This window comes from Sarcophilus harrisii, chromosome 3 (genome assembly GCF_902635505.1).
Source record: "Sarcophilus harrisii chromosome 3, mSarHar1.11, whole genome shotgun sequence".
Classification (NCBI taxonomy): Eukaryota; Metazoa; Chordata; class Mammalia; order Dasyuromorphia; family Dasyuridae; genus Sarcophilus; species Sarcophilus harrisii.
In genome coordinates, this window is record NC_045428.1 from 365,634,567 (window position 1) to 365,655,428 (window position 20,862).

Sequence of the window (20,862 nt, forward strand, 5' to 3'; positions counted from 1 at the left end):
AAGGTTAGGAAGCTGTCACTAGTGCTACTGATTCAGTCACCCTAAGGCCCCATCTGTACTGGAATGGACAGTGATGGACTCTTTACCAAGGTGAGAGAGGAACACAGACTTCTTCTATGACCTAAGTTGTCTTGGACTGGAAAATTATTTTGCTCTGTCTCTTTTCTGGGTTCAGACACTTTAGAATTTTTTTAGATCCATTATTTAAAGGTATTTGAAGGGCTTTGGGGGAGAGCTCAGGTACATCCCTGCCTTACTCCAGCATCTTGACTTCTCCTCCCTGCACACACTACTAAACTGTTGTTTAGAGACAATAAATTTTAATATAGAATTTATACATTTATACATACTATCAAAGTCAATATGCAAATCAATTAACAAATATTTATTAAATACCTAACTACTATGTATTTGAAATAGAACAGGGATTTAAACAATCTCTACTCATAGGAAGCTGACATTTAAAATAAAATTGATCTAAAGACAAAATCAAAAATTGGAACATAAGCACTAACAAAAGATATCTATTTTTCAAAGTTTCATTTAGTATCAAGTTTTTTTTTCTTGATGTCATCAGTATAAATATGGGATGTATGGTTACTGTTATCACAGAGAAATAATTTTTGATAATAAGATATAAGGACTTTGGGTTTCTGGTCTTCACAGTGGCATATAAATATCATAATCACAGGTATGGTATGTTGACAAAAACTCTGGTTTTGGCATTAGGAAATATGGAATTCAAATTAAGGCTCTTCTACTTAATCTTTACACAATTTTAAATAAGTCATGTAATCATGCAAGGTTTTCCCCCAGTTTCCTTAATAATAAAGTAAATAGATTGAAATGTTATTTTAGATAACCTACTTCTATCTAGGCGTTGGTTTCCTTATCTGTTCTAATAATCTAAGATGCTATATTCATACGATTTATTCATCTTCTTTTTTCTAAAGAAAGAGAGAGAAAGAAAGAAGGAAAGAAAGAAAGACAGGAAGGGAGAAATGGAGGAAAAGAAGGAAGGAGAGGACAGGGGGATGAAGGGGATGGAGAAATGATGACGGAGGGAGGAATTTTCTCTATGCAATAGAACACCCCCTCTCCAACAAATACAACAAAAATGTTAATATGTGGCATTAATTTAATATACCTTTTTCCTTGTTTTTTAATAATTCTTTTAGGGATTCTTAGACTACCTTAAATACCATTAATCATAGTGCTAAAGAAGTTTCAAAAATGTAAGGATACGGACTTTTCTCAGGTAAAACAACAGAGTCACTTCAGGATCTGCATGTTTTTCTACTACCTGCATTGAGAAATGAGAAAAAGATTATGATAATATGCTGAAACCAAACCAACCATGTTACTTTATTTTAATCTTGCAATGTTAGGCATTGCTTTGATTTCCTGAAGAGAAAAATTGGCCTTCTTAAGACTCAAAGTTTGTCATATAATACCATAAAATCCTACAACTATTCTCTCATGATTTTGGTTTCTTGGTATTTTTCCAAATGAATAACATTGTGGATCTTACTAGTCATAATAACAATTAATAGAAAAAATAAGCGATTATGAAGTGCTTACTATATATAGACATTTGTTAAATACTTATGATCAAAGAAAGGGGGGGGGGGGAGCATGGTTTTTACCCTCACAGAGCATTCATTCTTATCAGAGATACAACAAGCAAATAACTCTACAAAAACAAATTCATAGGAATTGACAAAGATCTCTTAGAGAATGTAGGACTGGAGCAGACTCTTGAAGAAGGCCAGAGAAAGAGAAAGTGGTTGTGAGGCAGGAGAATATTTTAGACACAAAAGACAACCAATAAAAAACAGAATTGGGATGTGAAGAGTTGTGTGGGAAGTACAGCAAGTACTGTACTAATGTATTGTATACATTAGTATATCTATAATAGATTATGTGGAAAGGAATAAAATATAAGAGGATTAGAAACATAGGAGCAGACAAGATTTTGAAAGACTTTAAATGCCAAGGATTTCATATTTGAATCTGGAAATTTAGCAACTACTTAGGAATTAAGCAATTTATTGAATAGGGAAGATGACATGGCCATACTTGTGCTTTAAGAAAAATACTATGGCAACTGAATGGAAGAATGACTTAAGGGAGAATTTTGAGGCAGAAAGACCAATTAGAAGGTTATTGCAATAGTTACTAGAGCCTACACCACTGTGTGTGACTGTGGTGATTGTGTAAGGGAAGAGAATGGGATATATAGAACGCTGTTAAGGTAGAAAGTGGTCCCTCCTCACAACCATTTCTTCTTTCTCTGGTTTTCTTCAAGAGTCAGCTCCAATACTACATTTTCTAAGAGATTTTTGCCAATTCCTACAAATGGCAACAGCATTTCCAGTTCAAATGATTTTATATTTTTACCATGCACTTTTATCACTCTCTCTCCAAAGTCTAATATATCCATAGGTACAAATATACACCAATCCTAGTACCCATTCATGGGAAAAAGTTATATCTAATCCACTTGAAATTTACAAAATTTCAAAAAAGGAAGGAGTGAAGGAAAGAGTAAGAAATTAATAAAAGTATGTCACTTTCAGTCCTGAAAATAAGCCAATATAGAGGACTCCTAATTATTCTTAACTTATAGTTAACATATATTTTTAACTTATGTATATATATATACATTCAAATATGCATATACACACATACATATATATATAAAATCTAAGGATAAGAGTTGCCTTTCTACAGTAATAAAGGGAATATTTGAGAAGGAATCATCCTATGAATTTTTTTCAGTTAATAGTTTAAAGAACATAATCTGTACATCTATGTTTATATCTATATACAAATATACAACTTGTACATTTGATTGCTCTCTCCACTACTTACATGAACAAACTCACACGCATTCATATATATATATATATATATATACACACACATATTCATATATACATATATTCACAAAATTCAATAATTTCTAAAGTATTTTTTAAAACTGCTTTAAATAACTTTTCTATTATTTCTTCCTTTTTACTTTTCCCTCAGAGATGTAAAAAACAAAGGTGGCAAAAGAAGAAAATAAAAAATGACACCTGTTTAAAATATTGGCTGTCTTAGAAAAGGCTTTTTATTATTATAATAATGTTAAAGTAGAAATAGATAATACTTATCCAACTATTTCAAGGGTTTGCAAAGTATTTTCCATCCATTATCTGATTCATTTGATCCTTGCAGCAACCAAACTAAGGCTAAGAGAAGTAAAGTTATTTGTCCAGGAGTTTTTATAATCTATAAGCAGAATTTGCCAGGTCTTCTAGTATTCTATCCATTAATCAAGCAACTGCCACATGAACAATTTCATTAAGGCAAAATAAAGGAAAATAAGGAAACTCTATTTTGTCCATTAGAAAAAGTTGGTGACTTGAATCTTCAGAGACCTTAACCCATTTTTCTTTCCTTAATTTTTTTTTGCCCTCAACTCAGTTTATAAGAAAATTTCTATACCATATATTGCAAATAGAGGTAGATGAGACTTTATAGACAATAAATATCTTTAAAATTTCTCCTGACACATGGTAGAGAAAAACTTTGGATATTCTATGAAATAGATTCTTTCTCAACGCCAGCAAATAAGGTGAAAGTTATTGAAAAAAATCAGTTGAATAACTTAAGAAACAGCCACAGTTTAGTTACTACATTAATATTTTAACTTGGTAGACAAGTAAGACATGTGAAATTTGCTCAAAAGAGTTTGATTGTTATGATTATCATTGTTATTACTATCATAGTTACATTAAATGTTTATTGTAATAGCCCTGGTGAACTCAGTCAAATAAATCTTTAATTTAGGAAATTTCAACTACATCATATCTGCTAAATTACAAAATATCCATCATTCTTTATCTATTCCAAAAACAAAATAAGGAAACAAACAAGTCAAATTCACTTTTGATTAGTTTGTTACCTTTCTAGAGCATATCCAACTGTCTTGAATATATCTAGAGCACATCTAATAGTAAATTAGTTCTGAGTATAGAAAGACTAGATATGAAATATCTCCTTATGTTGGAAAGGAAATAAAATGGAAAAAAAGATAAGAAAATATTTTCTTAAAGAAAATATTGCTGTATTTATATAAAATCTATGGAAATTCTTCAGAATTACATCCAAAGCTCACCTTTTTTCCATTCACGAAGAAAATCAGGTGATCAGACTGAGGAGGATTAGTAGAGGTCATCGTTATAGGACTATACAGCTGCTAACACGTAGCTTTTATTTTTAACAGTAGGATAACATTCCAAAAGATTAAAAGAATAATTTCTCTGACAACTCCTAAATATAGGCCTATCAAAGTGAGAATAGTAAAGAGTAATTTATATCAACACCTTGGATCCAAATTGAGCAATTCATATTGCCTCCCACACAGCTGATAATTGGTTTATGATTAATTCTCATTGCAAGTTTCCTGCCTCTTCCTTCCCATGATTTATACATTCTTCATTCCTGTCCAAGTTAAATGAGAAGTCTCCTTTACTTAGGAGAATCTACGTAAAATGAAGCTATAACAATAAAAACTTTATGTATCATAAATACAACTCTTAATAGACTTTTTTTATTTTAATTAACCATTACAAAAATCTCTAACATCCAATATTTAACTTCTAATACTTTTAACATTCAATATTCACACAAATTTTCACTTAATGGGCATGAGGATGGTAATTTCAAACAAAAAGGTATTTTAGTATTAAAGACTTCATAATAAATTTAATAAAGTATTTAAAATCTAAGAATCATAAGATTTAAGAAGTTAAAAGGGACCTTGGAGATCATTTAGTGACACCCCCAAGCTCAGGAAACTAAGACCCACAGAGAAGAAATGAGTCATTCAAGCAGAAATAATTATGACAGGATTTTTTTTTCAATTTTTAATCTTTTTTTATTATATCTTTTATTTACAAGATATATGCATGGGTAATTTTTCAGCATCGACAATTGCAAAACCTTTTGTTCCAACTTTTCCCCTCCTTTCCCTCACCCCTCCCCCAGATGGCAGATTGACCAATATATGTTAAATATGTTAAAGTGTAAGTTAAATACAATATATGTATACATGTACAAACAGTTATTTTGCTGTACAAAAAGAATCGGACTTTGAAATAGTGTACAATTAACCTGTGAAGGAAATCAAAAATGCAGGTGGACAAAAATAGAGGGATTGGGAATTCTATGTAGTGATTCATACTCATTTCCCAGAGTTCTTTCGCTGGGTGTAGCTGGTTCAGTTCATTACTGCTCTATTGGAACTGATTTGGTTCATCTCATTGTTGAAGAGGGCCACGTCCATCAGAATTGATCATCATATAGTATTGTTGAAGTATATAATGATCTCCTGGTCCTGCTCGTTTCACTCAGCATCAGTTCATATAAGTCATTCCAGGCCTCTCTGAAGTCATCCTGCTGGTCATTTCTTATAGAACAATAATATTCCAGAATATTCATATACCACAATTTATTCAGCCATTCTCCAGTTGATGGGCATCCACTCAGTTTCCAGTTTTTAGCCACTACAAAGAGGGCTGCCACAAACATTTTGGCACATACAGGTCCCTTTCCCTTCTTTAAAATCTCTTTGGGGTATAAGCTCAGTAGAAACACTGCTGGATCAAAGGGTATGCACAGTTTGATAACTTTTTGAGCACAGTTCCAAATCGCTCTCCAGAATGGCTGGATGTATTCACAATTCCACCAATAATGTATCAGGTGACAGGATATTTGAATCTCAATCCTTTGATTCCAAATCCAATATTCTTTCCAGAAGCAAAATATTCAGAGCTACAAATACTAATAAAGAATCATCTCTATAAAGATGGCTTATTTTCTCCACTATACTTAAAAAATGAGCATTTCAAATTACAAATTGCTTAGATTTACCAATTAAATTATTTACATTAAGATGAACAAAATTCACATTTTCCATGAATCTTTTTTTTTTGGCTGAGTCAATTGGGGTTAAGTGACTTGCTTAAGTCACACAACTAGGAAGTGTTAAGTGTCTGAGGTCACATTTGCACTCAGGTCCTCCTGACTTCAGGGCATTCTATTCATTGCACCACTAGCTGCCCCATGAATTATTTCTTAAGGAAAAAAAAAACCTTTTGCCCCACTCCCATGAATGGAAATTGACAATCAATACTATGGAAACATCATTAAAAGGAATAAATTCTATATTGCACAAATTTCCACAAAAAGCAGCTCAAGATTGCCTATATTTCTACTGAGGTGTCCTAGAGTTAGAACAGAAGGAAGCAAAGAAAAGGAAAAAAGGAAGGAAGGGAGGAAGAAAGAGAGGGAGGGAGGAAAGGAAGGAAAAAAGGAAGAAGGAGTTTAAAGAAGATGATTTTGCTCATTGTTGGACAATCAGATTGGATTGTAATAGGCAGTGATTAGAAGCAAGAAAACATAGTAATACAGATGAAAAATGAGAGGTAATAAGGGTCTGAACTGGAATTGTGGTTCTGTGAGAGAAGAGAAAGATCAGATACAAACTATGGGATGGAGATAGAATTGCCATGACATTATATACAGGAAGATTCAAAGATAATTACAAGTTTACAAACTTGGGTGACAAAAAAGATGGTGATACCATCAACAGAAATAAGGAAATGTGTTTGGAGGGAATGTCACTTCATGGGGGAAGAAAATGAGTTCCATTTTGAACAAGTTGAATTTGAGCTATTGATAAAAATATCTAGATGGACATGCCTAACAAGAATTGGTGATTGTACATTGGAACCTAAGAGAGACATTAGGAATTGATATATAGATTTTAGTATCTCCATGAACCTATGGAAGTTGATGAAATCACTGAAAGATGATATAGAGAAAAAAGGAGAAGAGGTACAGGATAGAGACTCAGGGACCCATACCTAGAAGGCAAGACACACATAAGGATCTAGCCAAATAAATAAATAAATAAATAAAACTCTCAGGAAAAACAGTCAAGCAGATGGGAGGAAAACTACTAAACCATATGTTAATATGCTAATGCTTAGATATATAACATGTTCTGTTATGTGATAGTACATACAAATTGTATTGTTGGCTTACCGTATACATTATCTATTATGCACTATATGTGTTTCTACATAAGCTCATGATTGCTAACATGAAGTACATGTTTTATGTACCTGCATATCTGATGAGACATACAATTCAACATTTATCCCCAGTGCTTCTTGATATTAGATTTTTGAAAGAAGAATAATGGACCATTGGACTTTTTAAATGAAAGAATTGTAGGGATAAACAAATACATGAGCTAGTGTTGTGAACAATTAAGTTTTCCAAGAAATGAGGGCCTTTAAACAGTTCTATACTGTCATAAACTGTGAAAATTTTTCAAAAAATTTAAACAATCTCAAGTCTCTATGGATTTAACCATTTTTCTTAATTCTATTTGTTTGGGAGAAAAGAGGGTTTTTTTTTTCTAAATAAACAAAACAAAACAAAACAAAACCCTCACACCCATACAGTTTAGGAGACTGAAAAGAAAAGTTTTTTAAAAAAGGCAAAATGAGAAAGTGAGGTGGAGAAGAAACAGCTTCTTTAATGTGTTGGAACTGAAAAAAACAATTAAAATATTGTGTTTCATGTATGAGATATATGTCTATCTAATGCTTCCTAATTTTTGCCATAATGTTACTGATCTAGTTGTATTATTTCACTACAAATTTGAGGTCTGTGTGAATGTTAATCTGGATCTTCCAGAGGAAATTGGTGAGTTAGGGAAAGAAAGGAAGGCAAATGAATGACTGATAATCAGCTGTAGATAAAGAACTTAGGAAGTAAAAGTCTAGTTCTTAAGCTTAGGAAAAATGTTCTGAAGCCACATAAAAAATGTCCTACCTGAAGCTTTACCTTCAAATAAGAAATATTAAGAAATTGATTAGACTCATAACTTCAATTTTCAGCTCTATCCTAATCATTATCAAATCTATATAGCTCACCTGGGTTCTTGTCCTGTATTGCCAATCGCTTAACAAATATGTTGGATGTCCTACTTCACTTCAAAAACATTTCCAAAACATTTTCAAACATAAAGCCTGTTTTGTTTATGCTTAAATCCTCTCTGAAACTATCTTCTATTTTATATTTCCCTTTTTAAGCCTCCTGTTCTTCTCTATATCTCTAATGAGTTGAATGGATTTCTATACAAAATTGTTGTATGTTTATGTGTTTGTTCTGCCTTCTTATGACCAGTTTAGTTAGTAAGGTATCACCAGAATGTGATACCTTAGTTTATTTGAGTTAAAATGACATATACTCTCTCAGTTCCCTCTTTATTTGAATACTAAATTGTATTCAAATTGAATTCAATTTGTACAACTTTATTTTAATTTATTTTTAGCAATAGATGTTGCTGAACAAAAGATATATTTCTTTATATTTCCATTCAATTTTCTCCTGAGATCTATCATATCTAACTCCCCTCCCCCTGAATTTTATTCACCTCCTTAATTTTTTCCTAGTTTATTTTTTGGTTAAATTTATTTAGTTTAGAGAGGGGAAAATTGAAGTTTCCTGCTAATAAAATTTTATTGTCTATTTCTTCTTTTCTTCTTCAAAAATTTAAATGCAATTTCATTTTGTGTATTTGTTTTTAGGATTGATATTGTTTCATTGTCTTTTTTCAGCAAAATATAGTTTCTTTTCTTATTTCTTTTAATTATATTTATTTTTGCTCTTGCTTTATCTAATATCATGATTGCTATCCTTGGCTTTTTGTTTGTTTTAGCTGAAGCCTAAGATACTCTGCTCCAGTTTTTTATTTTTACTTTCTGTGTATCTCTGTGCTTCATATGTTTCTTGTAAACAACATATTATAGGATTCTGGTTTTTAATCCATTCTGCTATTTATGCCCATTTTATGGGTGAGTTCATCCCAATTATATTTATACTTATGATCATTGTGTATTTTCCATGCTATTTTCCCTTATTATCTCTCTCTCTTTCTTACCCCTATCCTGTCCCTTCTCACAAGTTTTTTTTTTTTTATTTCTGATCACCATATCCTCCAATCTACTCTCCCTTCTATCAATTCATATCCCTTCTTTTTACCAGTTCCTTTTTACTTCCAAATAGGTTAATTTAGATTCCTTCAATTGAGTGTATATGTTGTTCCTTCTGTGAACCAGTTCTGATGAAAGTAAGGTTTAAGATTTGCCTGCCATCACTGTCCCACTCCTCTTCTTCCCTTCCATTATACTAATTCTTTCATGCTTCTTTTTTTGTGAGATAATTTGCCCCATTCTATTCCCTACTTTCCTTCTTCTTCCAATACATCATTTTTCTTACACTTTTGTTTTTTGGAGCATCTCATCAAAGTCACCCTATATCCACACCTGCTCTATGTATATGCCTAATTATTTTTGTAGCAATAAAGTTCTTGAATTACAAATATTATCCTGCCATAGTAGGGGTTTAGTTTAAATGAACTCTTTATTTTCTTAAAGACTTTTTCTGAATCTATTAATATAATAACATTATTTGCGGATATTTTTTAATATAATTAATTGTGTTGATTGTTTTCCTAATGCTGTCATTATAGTGTCGCTGAACTAAATTCAACTTGTTTAAATTGAATGATTTCTTGAGTTAATTGTTGTAATCCATGTGACAGGATTTTATTTGAAGTTTTTGGATCAATATTTATTAATGATATAATTCTTTAGTTTTTTTACTTTGCATCATTCTTCACTGGTTTGGGTATTAGAAGTACATTTGTTCCATAAAATGCTTTCTTATTCAGCTTTTGGCAATAATTTCTGTAATAGTTGTAGTAAACTTTTCAAAGATTAATAGATTTTCTTATAACTCCATCAGAACCAGAAATAGTTTTTTTTTGTTTTGAAGCCTTTTTTTTTTTTTTTTCATTTTTTTGTTTTCTTTTTTCTTTTTGTTTTTGGTATTTTCTTTATAGCTAATTCTATTTCCTTTTCAGAGACTGTATTGTGTAAAACTTTATTTTATCTTTGTTAGTTTGGGTATTTTATATTTTTGAAATCATTATTCTATTTTTGCATTAGTTTTGTTAGCATATAACTTTATAATTGATTTTGATAATTCTTTATATTCCAGTTTTGTTGTGATTTTACTTCATTCATTTGATGTTTGTTGATTTCATTTTTACACTCTTCAATTAAATTAGCTGAGTATAAAAACAGTCTTTTCAAATAACTACATTTTAGTTTATTTGTCATTTATCTTTTTTGGTTTCTATTTTTATTATTTTTTCTATTATTCCTAGTTTGGGTTTATTTATTCACTTTCTATTTTTTTGGTGCATAATTAGTTCATTAATCCTTCCTTTCTATTTTGTTAAATGTACTTGTATAGATATGATTAACTATTTTAGCTGCATCTCAGAAATTTTGCCATGCAGTTTCATCATTATCATTATCTTTCACATAATTATTATTTTTTCCTGTGAGTTATTCTTTGCCCTATTATTATTTAGGATTTAATTATTGTCTCCATTTGTATTTGTATTTTATTTATGCTCCATGAAGTAATACTCATTTTATTGTTAAGATAAGGAATATACCTATTGTTTCTGCCATTTACATTTATTTGTGATACATCTGTGCCTTAATATGTGTTCAATTTTTATATAAAAAAAATAAAGAAGAAAGAAAGAAAGAAAACATCACATATGATGCTGAAAAATGTATATATTATCATCCTACTTAGAAACACATTAATTCTTTTATGTCTATCGCAGCATTTAGTACAATGCTTGGTACACTGTAAAGGGCTGAAACTCTTTGAGTTAATGCACTGAGGTCAGACAACCAAGTACTTAAGGCTAACTACCGATTGGACAATACTTTATAAGCATATGTTTGGAAAATGGCCCTTTCCACTATCCTGTGCTGGCTCAATAATTGGTGTATACAGAGAATTATAGGAGGGACTAGGGGGTGGAATAAGACTAGCCAGGGTCACTTTGGTGGTAGACAAGGAAGAAAGTGGTCATTGTCCATTCAATTCAATCCTACCGCTAAAGACCAAAAATAAAGACCAAGGACTTTTGCTTATCCTGACTCCGGCTGATTCTAAGGTATTCAGGGTGCTAACTCGGTCTTCACATTACATAGCTAGTATTATTTAAATGTCTATTGTTTGATCTTCAATAATTTGTTCAATTCTATACTTTCCTTTTTTGTTTTCTGTTAGAATTCTTCAAAAGTGAGACAATTAAGTAACATTTATCTTCATCAATTGCCCCTTTTTGGCACTCTCTTTCCAGTGGTTCAATGCCCTTATAGTATATTGACTTTCAGGGTCAAGGGTATTCCAGTAATTATCTAAGAACTAACTCTCCAAAGTGAGGAAATTTTATTTATTTTTGTATATATTGTGTTCCTCCAATAGATCATAAACTCCTTGAAGGCAGGAACTGGAGTTTGTGTGAATACATATCTATGTATAGATTTTTAATTTTTATATCTAGCACAGTATATCACATATGCAAGTACTTGAAAAAAGAGAAGAACAAAGAGGAGGAGGAGAAAAAAGACAAGGAAGAGGGGAGGAGGAAGAGGAGAAGGTAAGGGTTTTTCCCTTATTTTTTCTTCCTGCAGTGAAAGATAAGGATCTTAAGAAGTGTAGATTAGAAGGGAGAAAATTAAAGGCAAATGGGACAAAAACTCAAAGACAGGAGATGGAATGAATACTGAGGTTACCAAATAGCTAAGTTTGGCTTTAATAATGAGTATGTGGAGGGAAGTAGTATAAATTTAGTCTAAAAAGGTAGTTTTTAGATTGTACAGGGATTTAAGTATCTAGCTAATTAGTATGTGTTTTACTCTAGAGGCAATAGGGAACTATTGCAGATTCTTAAGCAGGAGAGAAATCTGTGCTTTAGGAAGACTATATGAATAACAGGTAGAATGGAGTGGGAAAGAGTTGGGAAGAAGGGAAACAAAACAAATGCCTATTGCAATTGTCCCAATGAGAGGTGATGAGGATCTAAATGAGGGTGGTGATTGTGTGATAGATGTGCAAATGACAATAAATTGCCAAAAAACTGAAATAAATTAGATAAAAAGGGAGGAGGTAGAAACAAGGATTGCAAACATGGATGACATGGAAGAGTATGGTGCTATTAATAGAAGCAAAGAAGAGTAAAAGAAATGAAATTTTCACTGGGGTAAGACAATGGGACATTATCTCTATTTGGGACATATGAGTTTGAAATGCTTCTAGAATAGCTAGGTGGAAATGTCCAATAGGAAGCTGGAAATTTGTGATCAAAGATCAGGAGAAAAACTGTTTTTAGATATATAAATTTTAGTATCTGCTTAGAGGTGATAATCGAACTCATAGGAATTGATTAAATGAGCAAAGATATAGAGAGGCAGGGCAAAGAATTAAGGAATATCTATTCAGGGACATGAGACATAAATGATCTAACAAAGGAGATTATGAAAAAACAGCTGGATGTAGAAAGGAAACCAGCAAAGAGCAATATCACAAAAGCCAAGGGAGAAGAAGATATCTAGAAAGAGGGAGTAATTGACAGTGTCAAAAATTAAAGAGGTTAAGTAAATGAAAGAATGAGATATATAAGATTTAATAATTAAGGAATCCTTTGGCAATTTTGGAGAAGACAATTTTAGGAGAGTGACAGAACTAGAAACTGGACTGGAATGACTTTATAAGTGAGTGAGAGGATATAGAGCACAGAAAATGAGTATATATAAATTTTCTATCTTAGAATTTGATTGGGAAAAAAGAGGGTATTGGACCATAGTTCAATGGCATGGCACAGTTAAGTTTAGACTTTTAAGAATGGAAACTAGGGTGTTTTTAAGCATCAAGAAAGCAATCAGTATATAGAAAGATAATTTAATATGAGTCAAAGAAAGGAGAATGGAGAGGAGGCAGGGGTAGATTGGCATCCTATCATTCTGGCAAGTGTAAATATATTTCTATAGGGCATTTAATAAAAAAAAACTTTCTCAAAAATCCTAAAAATAATGCCAAAGTTATAAACCTAGGTAACTGAAAGGATAAGGATGCCGTTACAGAAATAGGAAAAGTTTGTTTCTAATTCTAACATCCTCTTTCCTTTCTGCTGTCTTCATTGTACTTAATATACTTTGAATATTTGCATTTTATACACACTGTCCCCAAGAACTTCTCTAATGTATAAATTGTTCCCAAGATATGCTTTCCATTTTTCTGTTTGTTTTTTAATGACAAATGAACAAATACAAACTAAAAATATACAGGACCAAGAGAACAAGAATGCAATGGCTAAAATAATATGAGATCACTAAAAGAATGCTGAATTCTAAACTATGGGAAAATTAGTGGCTGTGCTAGAGAAGAGATAAAGAGGCATATCTCCTTCTTCTACTATTGTAGATATTATTAGACACATTCTTTGCATTGTATGTTTTTGCTTAATTCTTTTTTCTTTGTCTTAAAGGAAAGTTCAGTTTGAAAGGGGATATGGGAAATGAGTGGTTTAAAAACAAAAAAGCATCAATAACATTTTTAATATGCAAAATGTTGTTTTCTTAAAGATATAATTTTAAACTTGACACAAATATATATTTTCCTTAAGTTCTTATCCTATTTGATTGTACACAATTTACAAATTGGCAACTCTACAGAATTATATTGAGAGAATCAATGACAGGAACACAAAATTTTGGACAAACAGAGATTATATGTTGTCATATACTATTTCAGATCAAGTTATACAATAAAATGAGCAAGGAGATTATCTCTGATTACACACTTTTGTGCTACTTTATTAAGCTAATGGCCATTTTTCAAATATATTGAAGAAAAATTCAAGCAAAATATTTCATTTTAACAATATTTTTTCAAATGGAAAATTTCACTAATTATAAGAAAATAGCTTGTGTTCTATTCTCACAATTTTATCTGAAATGTGACAATATGTTGCAAAGAGCCTTCTTTTTCTTTTTTATTCATCTAATCAAATACAACCTGTTTTTATCTATTATCACAACTGAAAAATAATAGGTGAAAAGAAACAGTATCATCTTTTATTTAGTCTTAAAAGTAAACAAATTCAATTAACTTACATATTTTGAGATTCTAAGGCATCTGATAGGCATAATTATATTTAAGAATTACATATTCTTTTCTACAGATTTTAAAACAGAAACATTTAAATTGGTTAATGGCTGTCTTTAAATTAATCAGAAAGTTACATTATGTTCTGGAACTCAAACATTAGGCAACAGGGATGGACCAAGGCTTATAGGATTTAGAGTCATCTCGTGGAATCTAAAAGACAAAATAAAAAATTTTTTAAAAAATATTAAGAATGTTTAAAAAGGGAAAATTAATACAGTCACTCAATCTATATAACTAATTGCAATTTAACTGAGCTGTTATCCATATAGAGGTCTTTTTTTTTAAACAATTCAAACAGTAAATCTTGATGAGAGTGATGCTGCCATGAATATCTAGGAGAGTTTATCAGCATCTCCCCAAGACTTAGTAGAAGTATCCCTCTTGACCTGAAAAGGAAATAATTTCTCTGGAAGACCATATCCATCTTGGGCCTCAATGCCCAACTCCAAATTCTCCCATTTGCATGGTGTCTAAGAATAGCTTCTTTTTTTGTTTTTCAAGTTGGTCCTAAAAGTGTTTTTTTTTTTTTTAAAGAAGAGTAAATTAATGGAAAGAATGCAAGACTCAGATTCAGAAGAAGTGGGTTTATACAACTTATATGAGTCTGAACAAATCATTACTCTCTATTTTCTCCTCCAGAAAATAGAAGGATTGAACTAGGTTACTTTTAAGATCACTTACGACTCCAATTTTCTATTTTTAGCCAGGATTCTCAGTTGTAAAACTGATTTAGTGGAAGTAGATGAACTAACATAGTTTAGAAAGGTCTTTATTTAATTTCCAGGGGAAAAGTAGTTCAAAGTCATGACAACTGCTACCAAAGTAATTTTTCTAATGGTGCTGATGAATTTTGGTAGCTAATGACTTACCAGATGGAAAGGAAAATATGTTGCTCGATTTGTTCCTGAGGACTTCAGGATCTAGAGTTCCTGCGCCTTATCACCTAGTGCCAGTCATATTTTTGGTTTGTGATTAATGTCTCCTGCTTCAAACTTTTCTCCTAAGAGTGGCTGGGTTTTCACAAAAGGAGGTTTCCTTTAAATGGGAAATTCGATGCCTCTTTTATTGGAAGAAATTTGATCCAATAACTCCATATAATCAATATCACCATCATATGATATGTGACCCCAGGCAAATCACTTAATCTCTGTTTGTCTCAGTGTCTTTATCTATAAAATGGAAGTTTGTAATACTACCTATCCCCTGGTATAGAACCAAGAAGGCAGAGAATAAACAGAACATTGCCTGAGCTCTCCCTCAGAGATCTCCCTCAGAATCAACAATAAATCAAGCCTCATTATGGATTTTAGAGTGACAGAACAAATATTCGGTATAATACTTTTCCAGCTTAAGGTACCTTGACTTTAGGAAAGGTCTGGGCAGGGGGAAACATGATGCAGGAGGGCAGAGAGGTCTTAGCCAAAATATAGCAGCATTGGTTATTCTGTCCTAGTTCAGAAGGCCAGATCAGCGGGCCAGCTGTAACTGTGAGCCCCTGAACCACAGCATCACACATGGTCATGGTCTGGCCACTCAGCACAGTGGGGAAACCTGTAGCACCAGCACCAGTGAATTAGTAAGATGTTCCTGTTCCCCACAGGTAAGCTCAGGAAAATCTCCCCTGTATCCTAAGAGCAAACCTCAACCTTTAACAATGAGCAAAAAAAAAAAAAAAAAAAAAAAAAAAAAAAAGCAAAAAGTGCTCTGACCATAAGAGAGCTACTATGGGGAAAGAGAAGAACAGAACAAGAACCCAGAAGAGAACAGCAAAGGCTAAATGCTTGCAGATGAAACCTCAAAAAGGAATATGAACTGGTCTCCAGTTCAAAGGCTCCCTTAGAAGAGTTTTTAAAAAAAGGATTTTAAATGAGAAAGAGAAGAAAAATGGTGGGAAGAAGGAAGAAGTATTGCAGAAGAGTTATGAAAGTTTGGGAAAAACCCAATACCTTGGAAAAAGAAGCACAGAAATTGATTGAAATTCTTAAAGTAGAATGGGTGAAATGGGAAAAAAACACAGAATAAAACAATTCTTTTAAAAGTGCAATTGGCCAAATGCAAAAGGAGGTAAAAAAGCTATTTAAAGAAAATAATTCAATAAAAATTAGATTTGGACAAATGAAAGTGAATGACACAATGAGAAATCAAGAATCAATCAAAGAAAATTTTAAAAATGAAAAAATAGAATAGAGGCAACTAGTAGGTGTAGTGGATAGAGCACCAGCCCTGAAGTCAGGAAGACTAAGTTCAAATCTGGCCTCAGACACTTAACACTTCCTTGCTGTGTGACACTGAGTAACTCACTTAACCCTAATTGCCTCAGCAAAAAATAGAATAAAAGTACTTCATGGGAAAAACAACTGATCTGGAAAATAGTACCAGTAGAGAGAATCTAAGAATTATTGGACTGCCTGAAAGCCATGATGAAAACAAAAAGCCTAGACAACATCTTGCAAGAAATCTTAAGGAAAACTGCCTTGATATTCTAGGACCAGAGGGCAAAATAATCATTGAAAGAATCCACTGATCACTTCTTGAAAGAGACCCCAAAATGAAAACTCCAAGAAATATTGTAGCTAAATTCCAGAATTATCAGATCAAGGAGAAAATATTGCAATCAAACAGAATGAAACAATTCAAATGTTGAGGAATCACAGTGAGGACTACTAAAGACCTAGAAGCTTCCACATCAAAGAATCAAAGAACCAGGAATATGATAGTCTAGTCCCCAAAGAAACTTGGGCTGAAACCAAAAATCAACTACAGTATAACCAAGTAGAATTTATACCATGAATGCAGGTATCAGTATCAGGAAAATTATCAGCATAATTCACCATATCAATAACCAAAGTAACAAATCACATGATTATATCAATTGATGCAGAAAAAGCATTTAACAAAATACAAGCCCCCATTCCTATTAAAAACACTAGAGAGCACAGGAATAAATGGAGTTTTCCTTAAAATAATAAGTACAATATTTCTAAAACCATCAGCAAGCATTATATATAACAAGAATGAACTAGAACCATTTCCAATAAAATCAAGTGTGAAACAAGATTTCCCATTATCACCACTACTATTCAATATTGTACTAGAAATGTTAGCTTTAGCAATAAAAGGAGAAACAGAAATTGAAAGAATTAAAGTTAATAATGAGGAAACAAAATTCTCATTTTTGGTAGATGATATGCTGATATACTTAAAGAATCCTAGAGAATCAACTAAAAATAATTTACTAGAAACAATTAGCAATTTTAGCAAAGTTGCAAGATATAAAATAAATCCATAAAAGAAGTCCAGCAGCAAGAGATCAAAAGAGAAATCCTATTTAAAATAACTATAGATAATATAAAACATTGAGGAGATAATATAAAACATTCTCTACTTCATTTTTGTTGAGGAGCTCTAGGTTATATTTTATCTCAGTGCCATCTTTACTTATCTCTCCAATTCTGGAGTATCCTGAATGGGCACTTGAGTCAGGACCAACCCTTATACCTTAGAATACCTACACTCTCCACAATGAAGACAAAAGCAGAATAAGACACAGAACCAATTGTATGGGCAATACCAGGTATACCTTCTAGAGTCAACCAGGAACTCTTGTGTACTCCTACCACTTTCTTATGTAAAACACTCTAGTGACCATTACACTCAAACATCCTGATCCACAATATACCATTTCTCATTATCTGTGCATTAAAAGTTCAATGGTGTGACAAATTTAACTATTACTATGCCTCAGGAACATCTCCAGAGTTCTGAGCAAGATGAGATTCATATTATTATTCTTCTGCCTCCAAAATTAACAGTGACCCAAATTTTCCTTATCATAACAGCATCACCACTGCTGGTCACTTCTAACACGAGCGGCTCTTTTCTTAACCCACTTATTTTGATTTTCATTGTCTTGGGAGTTTCAAAATTAACAGTTAATCATTCTGTGAATCTTTTTGTTAATGGGAATATATTACCTTTCCTAGGGTTCTGATAGTTACCATAAAACCTTAGGCCAAGGCAATGATTGGGAATTTCAGAACACTGGGAAACTGGCAAGGCACAGTTAGGACTGGAGGACTTTTCAGACGTTCTGGTTACACCATAGAAGCTGTAATCTAATTCTTCTATGTATAGAGATGGCAATTTGGAAAGGGCCTCAGGAATAGGAATGGCTTCCTGAGGGTAACTGAGGTAAGATGTTAATTATAAGCACTTTGGATCTGTTCCCATTAGTACTCACACCCTTGGCAACATTTCTCAAGTAAAGAAGCCAAAAGAAGGTTGATTCAAATTAGTGATACTTTCTTCAGTGCATCTCATTGTCCCTCCTATATATGCCCCTTTTATCTTCAGGTTAAACTAAATCTCTGAATGTAAAATGTTCTATCATCTTATTTTTCCCTTTCTTTTCTTAGCCTATATAGAAAATTTGTAATAATAATCACATTTTAAAGTTTATTAAGTACTTCCATAGATATTATCTTATTTTGTTTCTTTCATGGTCCTGTAAGGAAATCATTTTTTTAATTTCATGGATGTGATAAATAAAGTTCAGAACCTAGTTCCAAATTTCATGACCTGAGGCAGCTAGCTAGCAGTATGGGAGATAGAGTGCTGGATCTGAACAAAGGAAACTATAGTTCAAATCTTACCTCACACATTTACTTGCCATGTAACTATAGCTAAGTAATTTAAGTTCTATCTGCCTCAATTTCCTCAACAAAAATGGGGTCAACAATAGCATCTAGCTCCCAGAGTTGTGAAAATCAATTGAGATAATATTTATAAAATGTTCAGCATAATGTTTGGCATATAGTAGGTAGTAAATGTTTGTTAGTTATTCCATATTGTTAGCATTTTTGAAAATATATTATTCATGAAATTAAGACTTTAATTTCAGGTTTAAAAATAACTTTATGTGATTTTTACAGATTAAACAAAAAGACATTTCAGGTACAGTTTGATCCTGACCATAAGCTTGTAAGGTAAACATGGCAGGCTTAATAGCCATCAGATCTGAAAATGTCTAATGACTTGTCTATGTGTTATAGGTGATAAAACAGGGACTCAGACTGAATCAATAGGACATATGTGATGAGTAGCTAAAGTAGATCTTCAGCAACCTTTTTCAATAAGAAATTATGGTGGTCATAGTATCCCTAGTAAACAAGAAATAAGTATTTTCTTTCTGAACTGTGATTGAATTATCTTCCTCAGTAAACTTTATGAAGATGCTTTTAGGAACTAAATTATTATAAATACAGTTTTGCCCACTACTATATTCAGAGATCTCTTGTACTTAACTTTTTTTTAGTACCAATCATCCCAGCTCTTGGTTGGGATGACATGATATGGAAATGAACTAAAGGGCTACAATGGAAAGACCACTTTTTGTGGAGTCATAAGGTCTGGACTCAGATTCTATCTTTGATACTTCCTGTGTGATGATATTGGATGATTCTGGGTCTTAGTTTCCCAGTATGTAAAGTGAAAGGTATGGATTGGATGGCCTCTGAAGTCCCTTACAGCTTTAGATTTTTGATTCCTAGAAACAATGAAAGCTTTATAATTTTGGCTGGCATGTAATAAAAGAGCTTTTAAATCTCTATGTGTCTTCAAAAAGCTACACTAAATACTTTCTCAGTTCTCTCACTATCAAACACTTCAATGGCCTTTGTCTTTGCCTAACATAAGTGGATATTTTAATCCCTTTGCCAGTAAAAAAAATGTGTGATTACTGCTAAATGACTTTTTGTTACCTATATATCCATAAAATATCTAATTTGTCTTTTTCTGGTTTCCCCTTCTTGTGGTTCTCTTTCATTCTACAGTGTTTTTGCCATTAGCCTGGGCTTAGGACTTTTCCTCCTGCCCTTGAAGAAGTGTTAGAAAAACTAAGGAAAATTAGGGAGCTGGGAAAGCTAAAGAACCCAAGTCAGGGTATGACTGGTTTACAAATAGAAAATCTTTCAACCAGTAATTTTTAGTTGAATTTACAATCAACTAGGGGAACCACCTTACAATCTGACTTATGACATTATTGCTCAATTGAAAAATATTCTCACCAGTTACCAAAGATCTCTTAATTTTCAAATCTTCTGGGATTTTCTCAGTCTTCATCCTTCTCTATCTTTCTGCACGATCTCACATTGTTGATTGTTTTTTCCTCCTGGAGTCTCTCTCTCTTTTCTGGGTTTTCATTTCTTAGTATTTGTACCATCTGACAGCTTCTTTTTTGTTTCTTTATTGATTTAGTATTCATATCACTCCTCTTGATTGTGAGTGTGCCATAATGTTCTGCCCTAGATATTATCCCTTCTCTATGGACATTTTCACTTGGTGATTTCATTTTTAGTTTCCATAATTTTAATTATCTTCTGTAAGTAGCTGTCTACCAAATCTATATACCTGGTCCTGGTTTCTCTTGAGTTCCAACCGTCTTTTGGCCATTTTAAACTGGATTTTCTGCAGACATTCCAAATGCAATTCCAAATCTGTTTATCAGCCTTCCATTGAAACCATCTCTCTTCTAAACTTCTCTAGCTATGTTGAGGGACCCATTGTCCTTTGAATAGGATCCCCACCTTAATAATATCCTCAACTCCTCATTCTTCCTCATCCCATATAGCTTATCTGTTGCCAAGTTTTTTCATTTCAAGTTAGACCATATCTTTCCATCTGTTACCTTCTCTG

General features: G+C 32.3%; 2 protein-coding genes across 2 annotated transcripts in view; both read right to left on the reverse strand.

Moving 5' to 3' along the window:
• Positions 1-4,225, reverse strand: part of LOC100924119 (aldehyde oxidase 4-like) — an 84,920-nt gene extending 80,695 nt beyond the window's left edge. The window contains 2 exon segments of the mRNA XM_012544914.2: positions 1,246-1,303; positions 4,166-4,225. Of these exon segments, the coding sequence (XP_012400368.1) occupies positions 1,246-1,303; positions 4,166-4,225 (118 nt within the window).
• A 9,821-nt stretch (positions 4,226-14,046) lies between these two features.
• The window catches only part of LOC100921509 (aldehyde oxidase 3-like), an 83,896-nt gene continuing 77,080 nt past the window's right edge, over positions 14,047-20,862 (reverse strand). Inside the window, exon 35 of the mRNA XM_031960221.1 lies at positions 14,047-14,319. Coding sequence (XP_031816081.1) covers positions 14,266-14,319 — 54 coding nt within the window. The 3' untranslated portion in view covers positions 14,047-14,265. The remainder of the gene's footprint in view (positions 14,320-20,862) is intronic.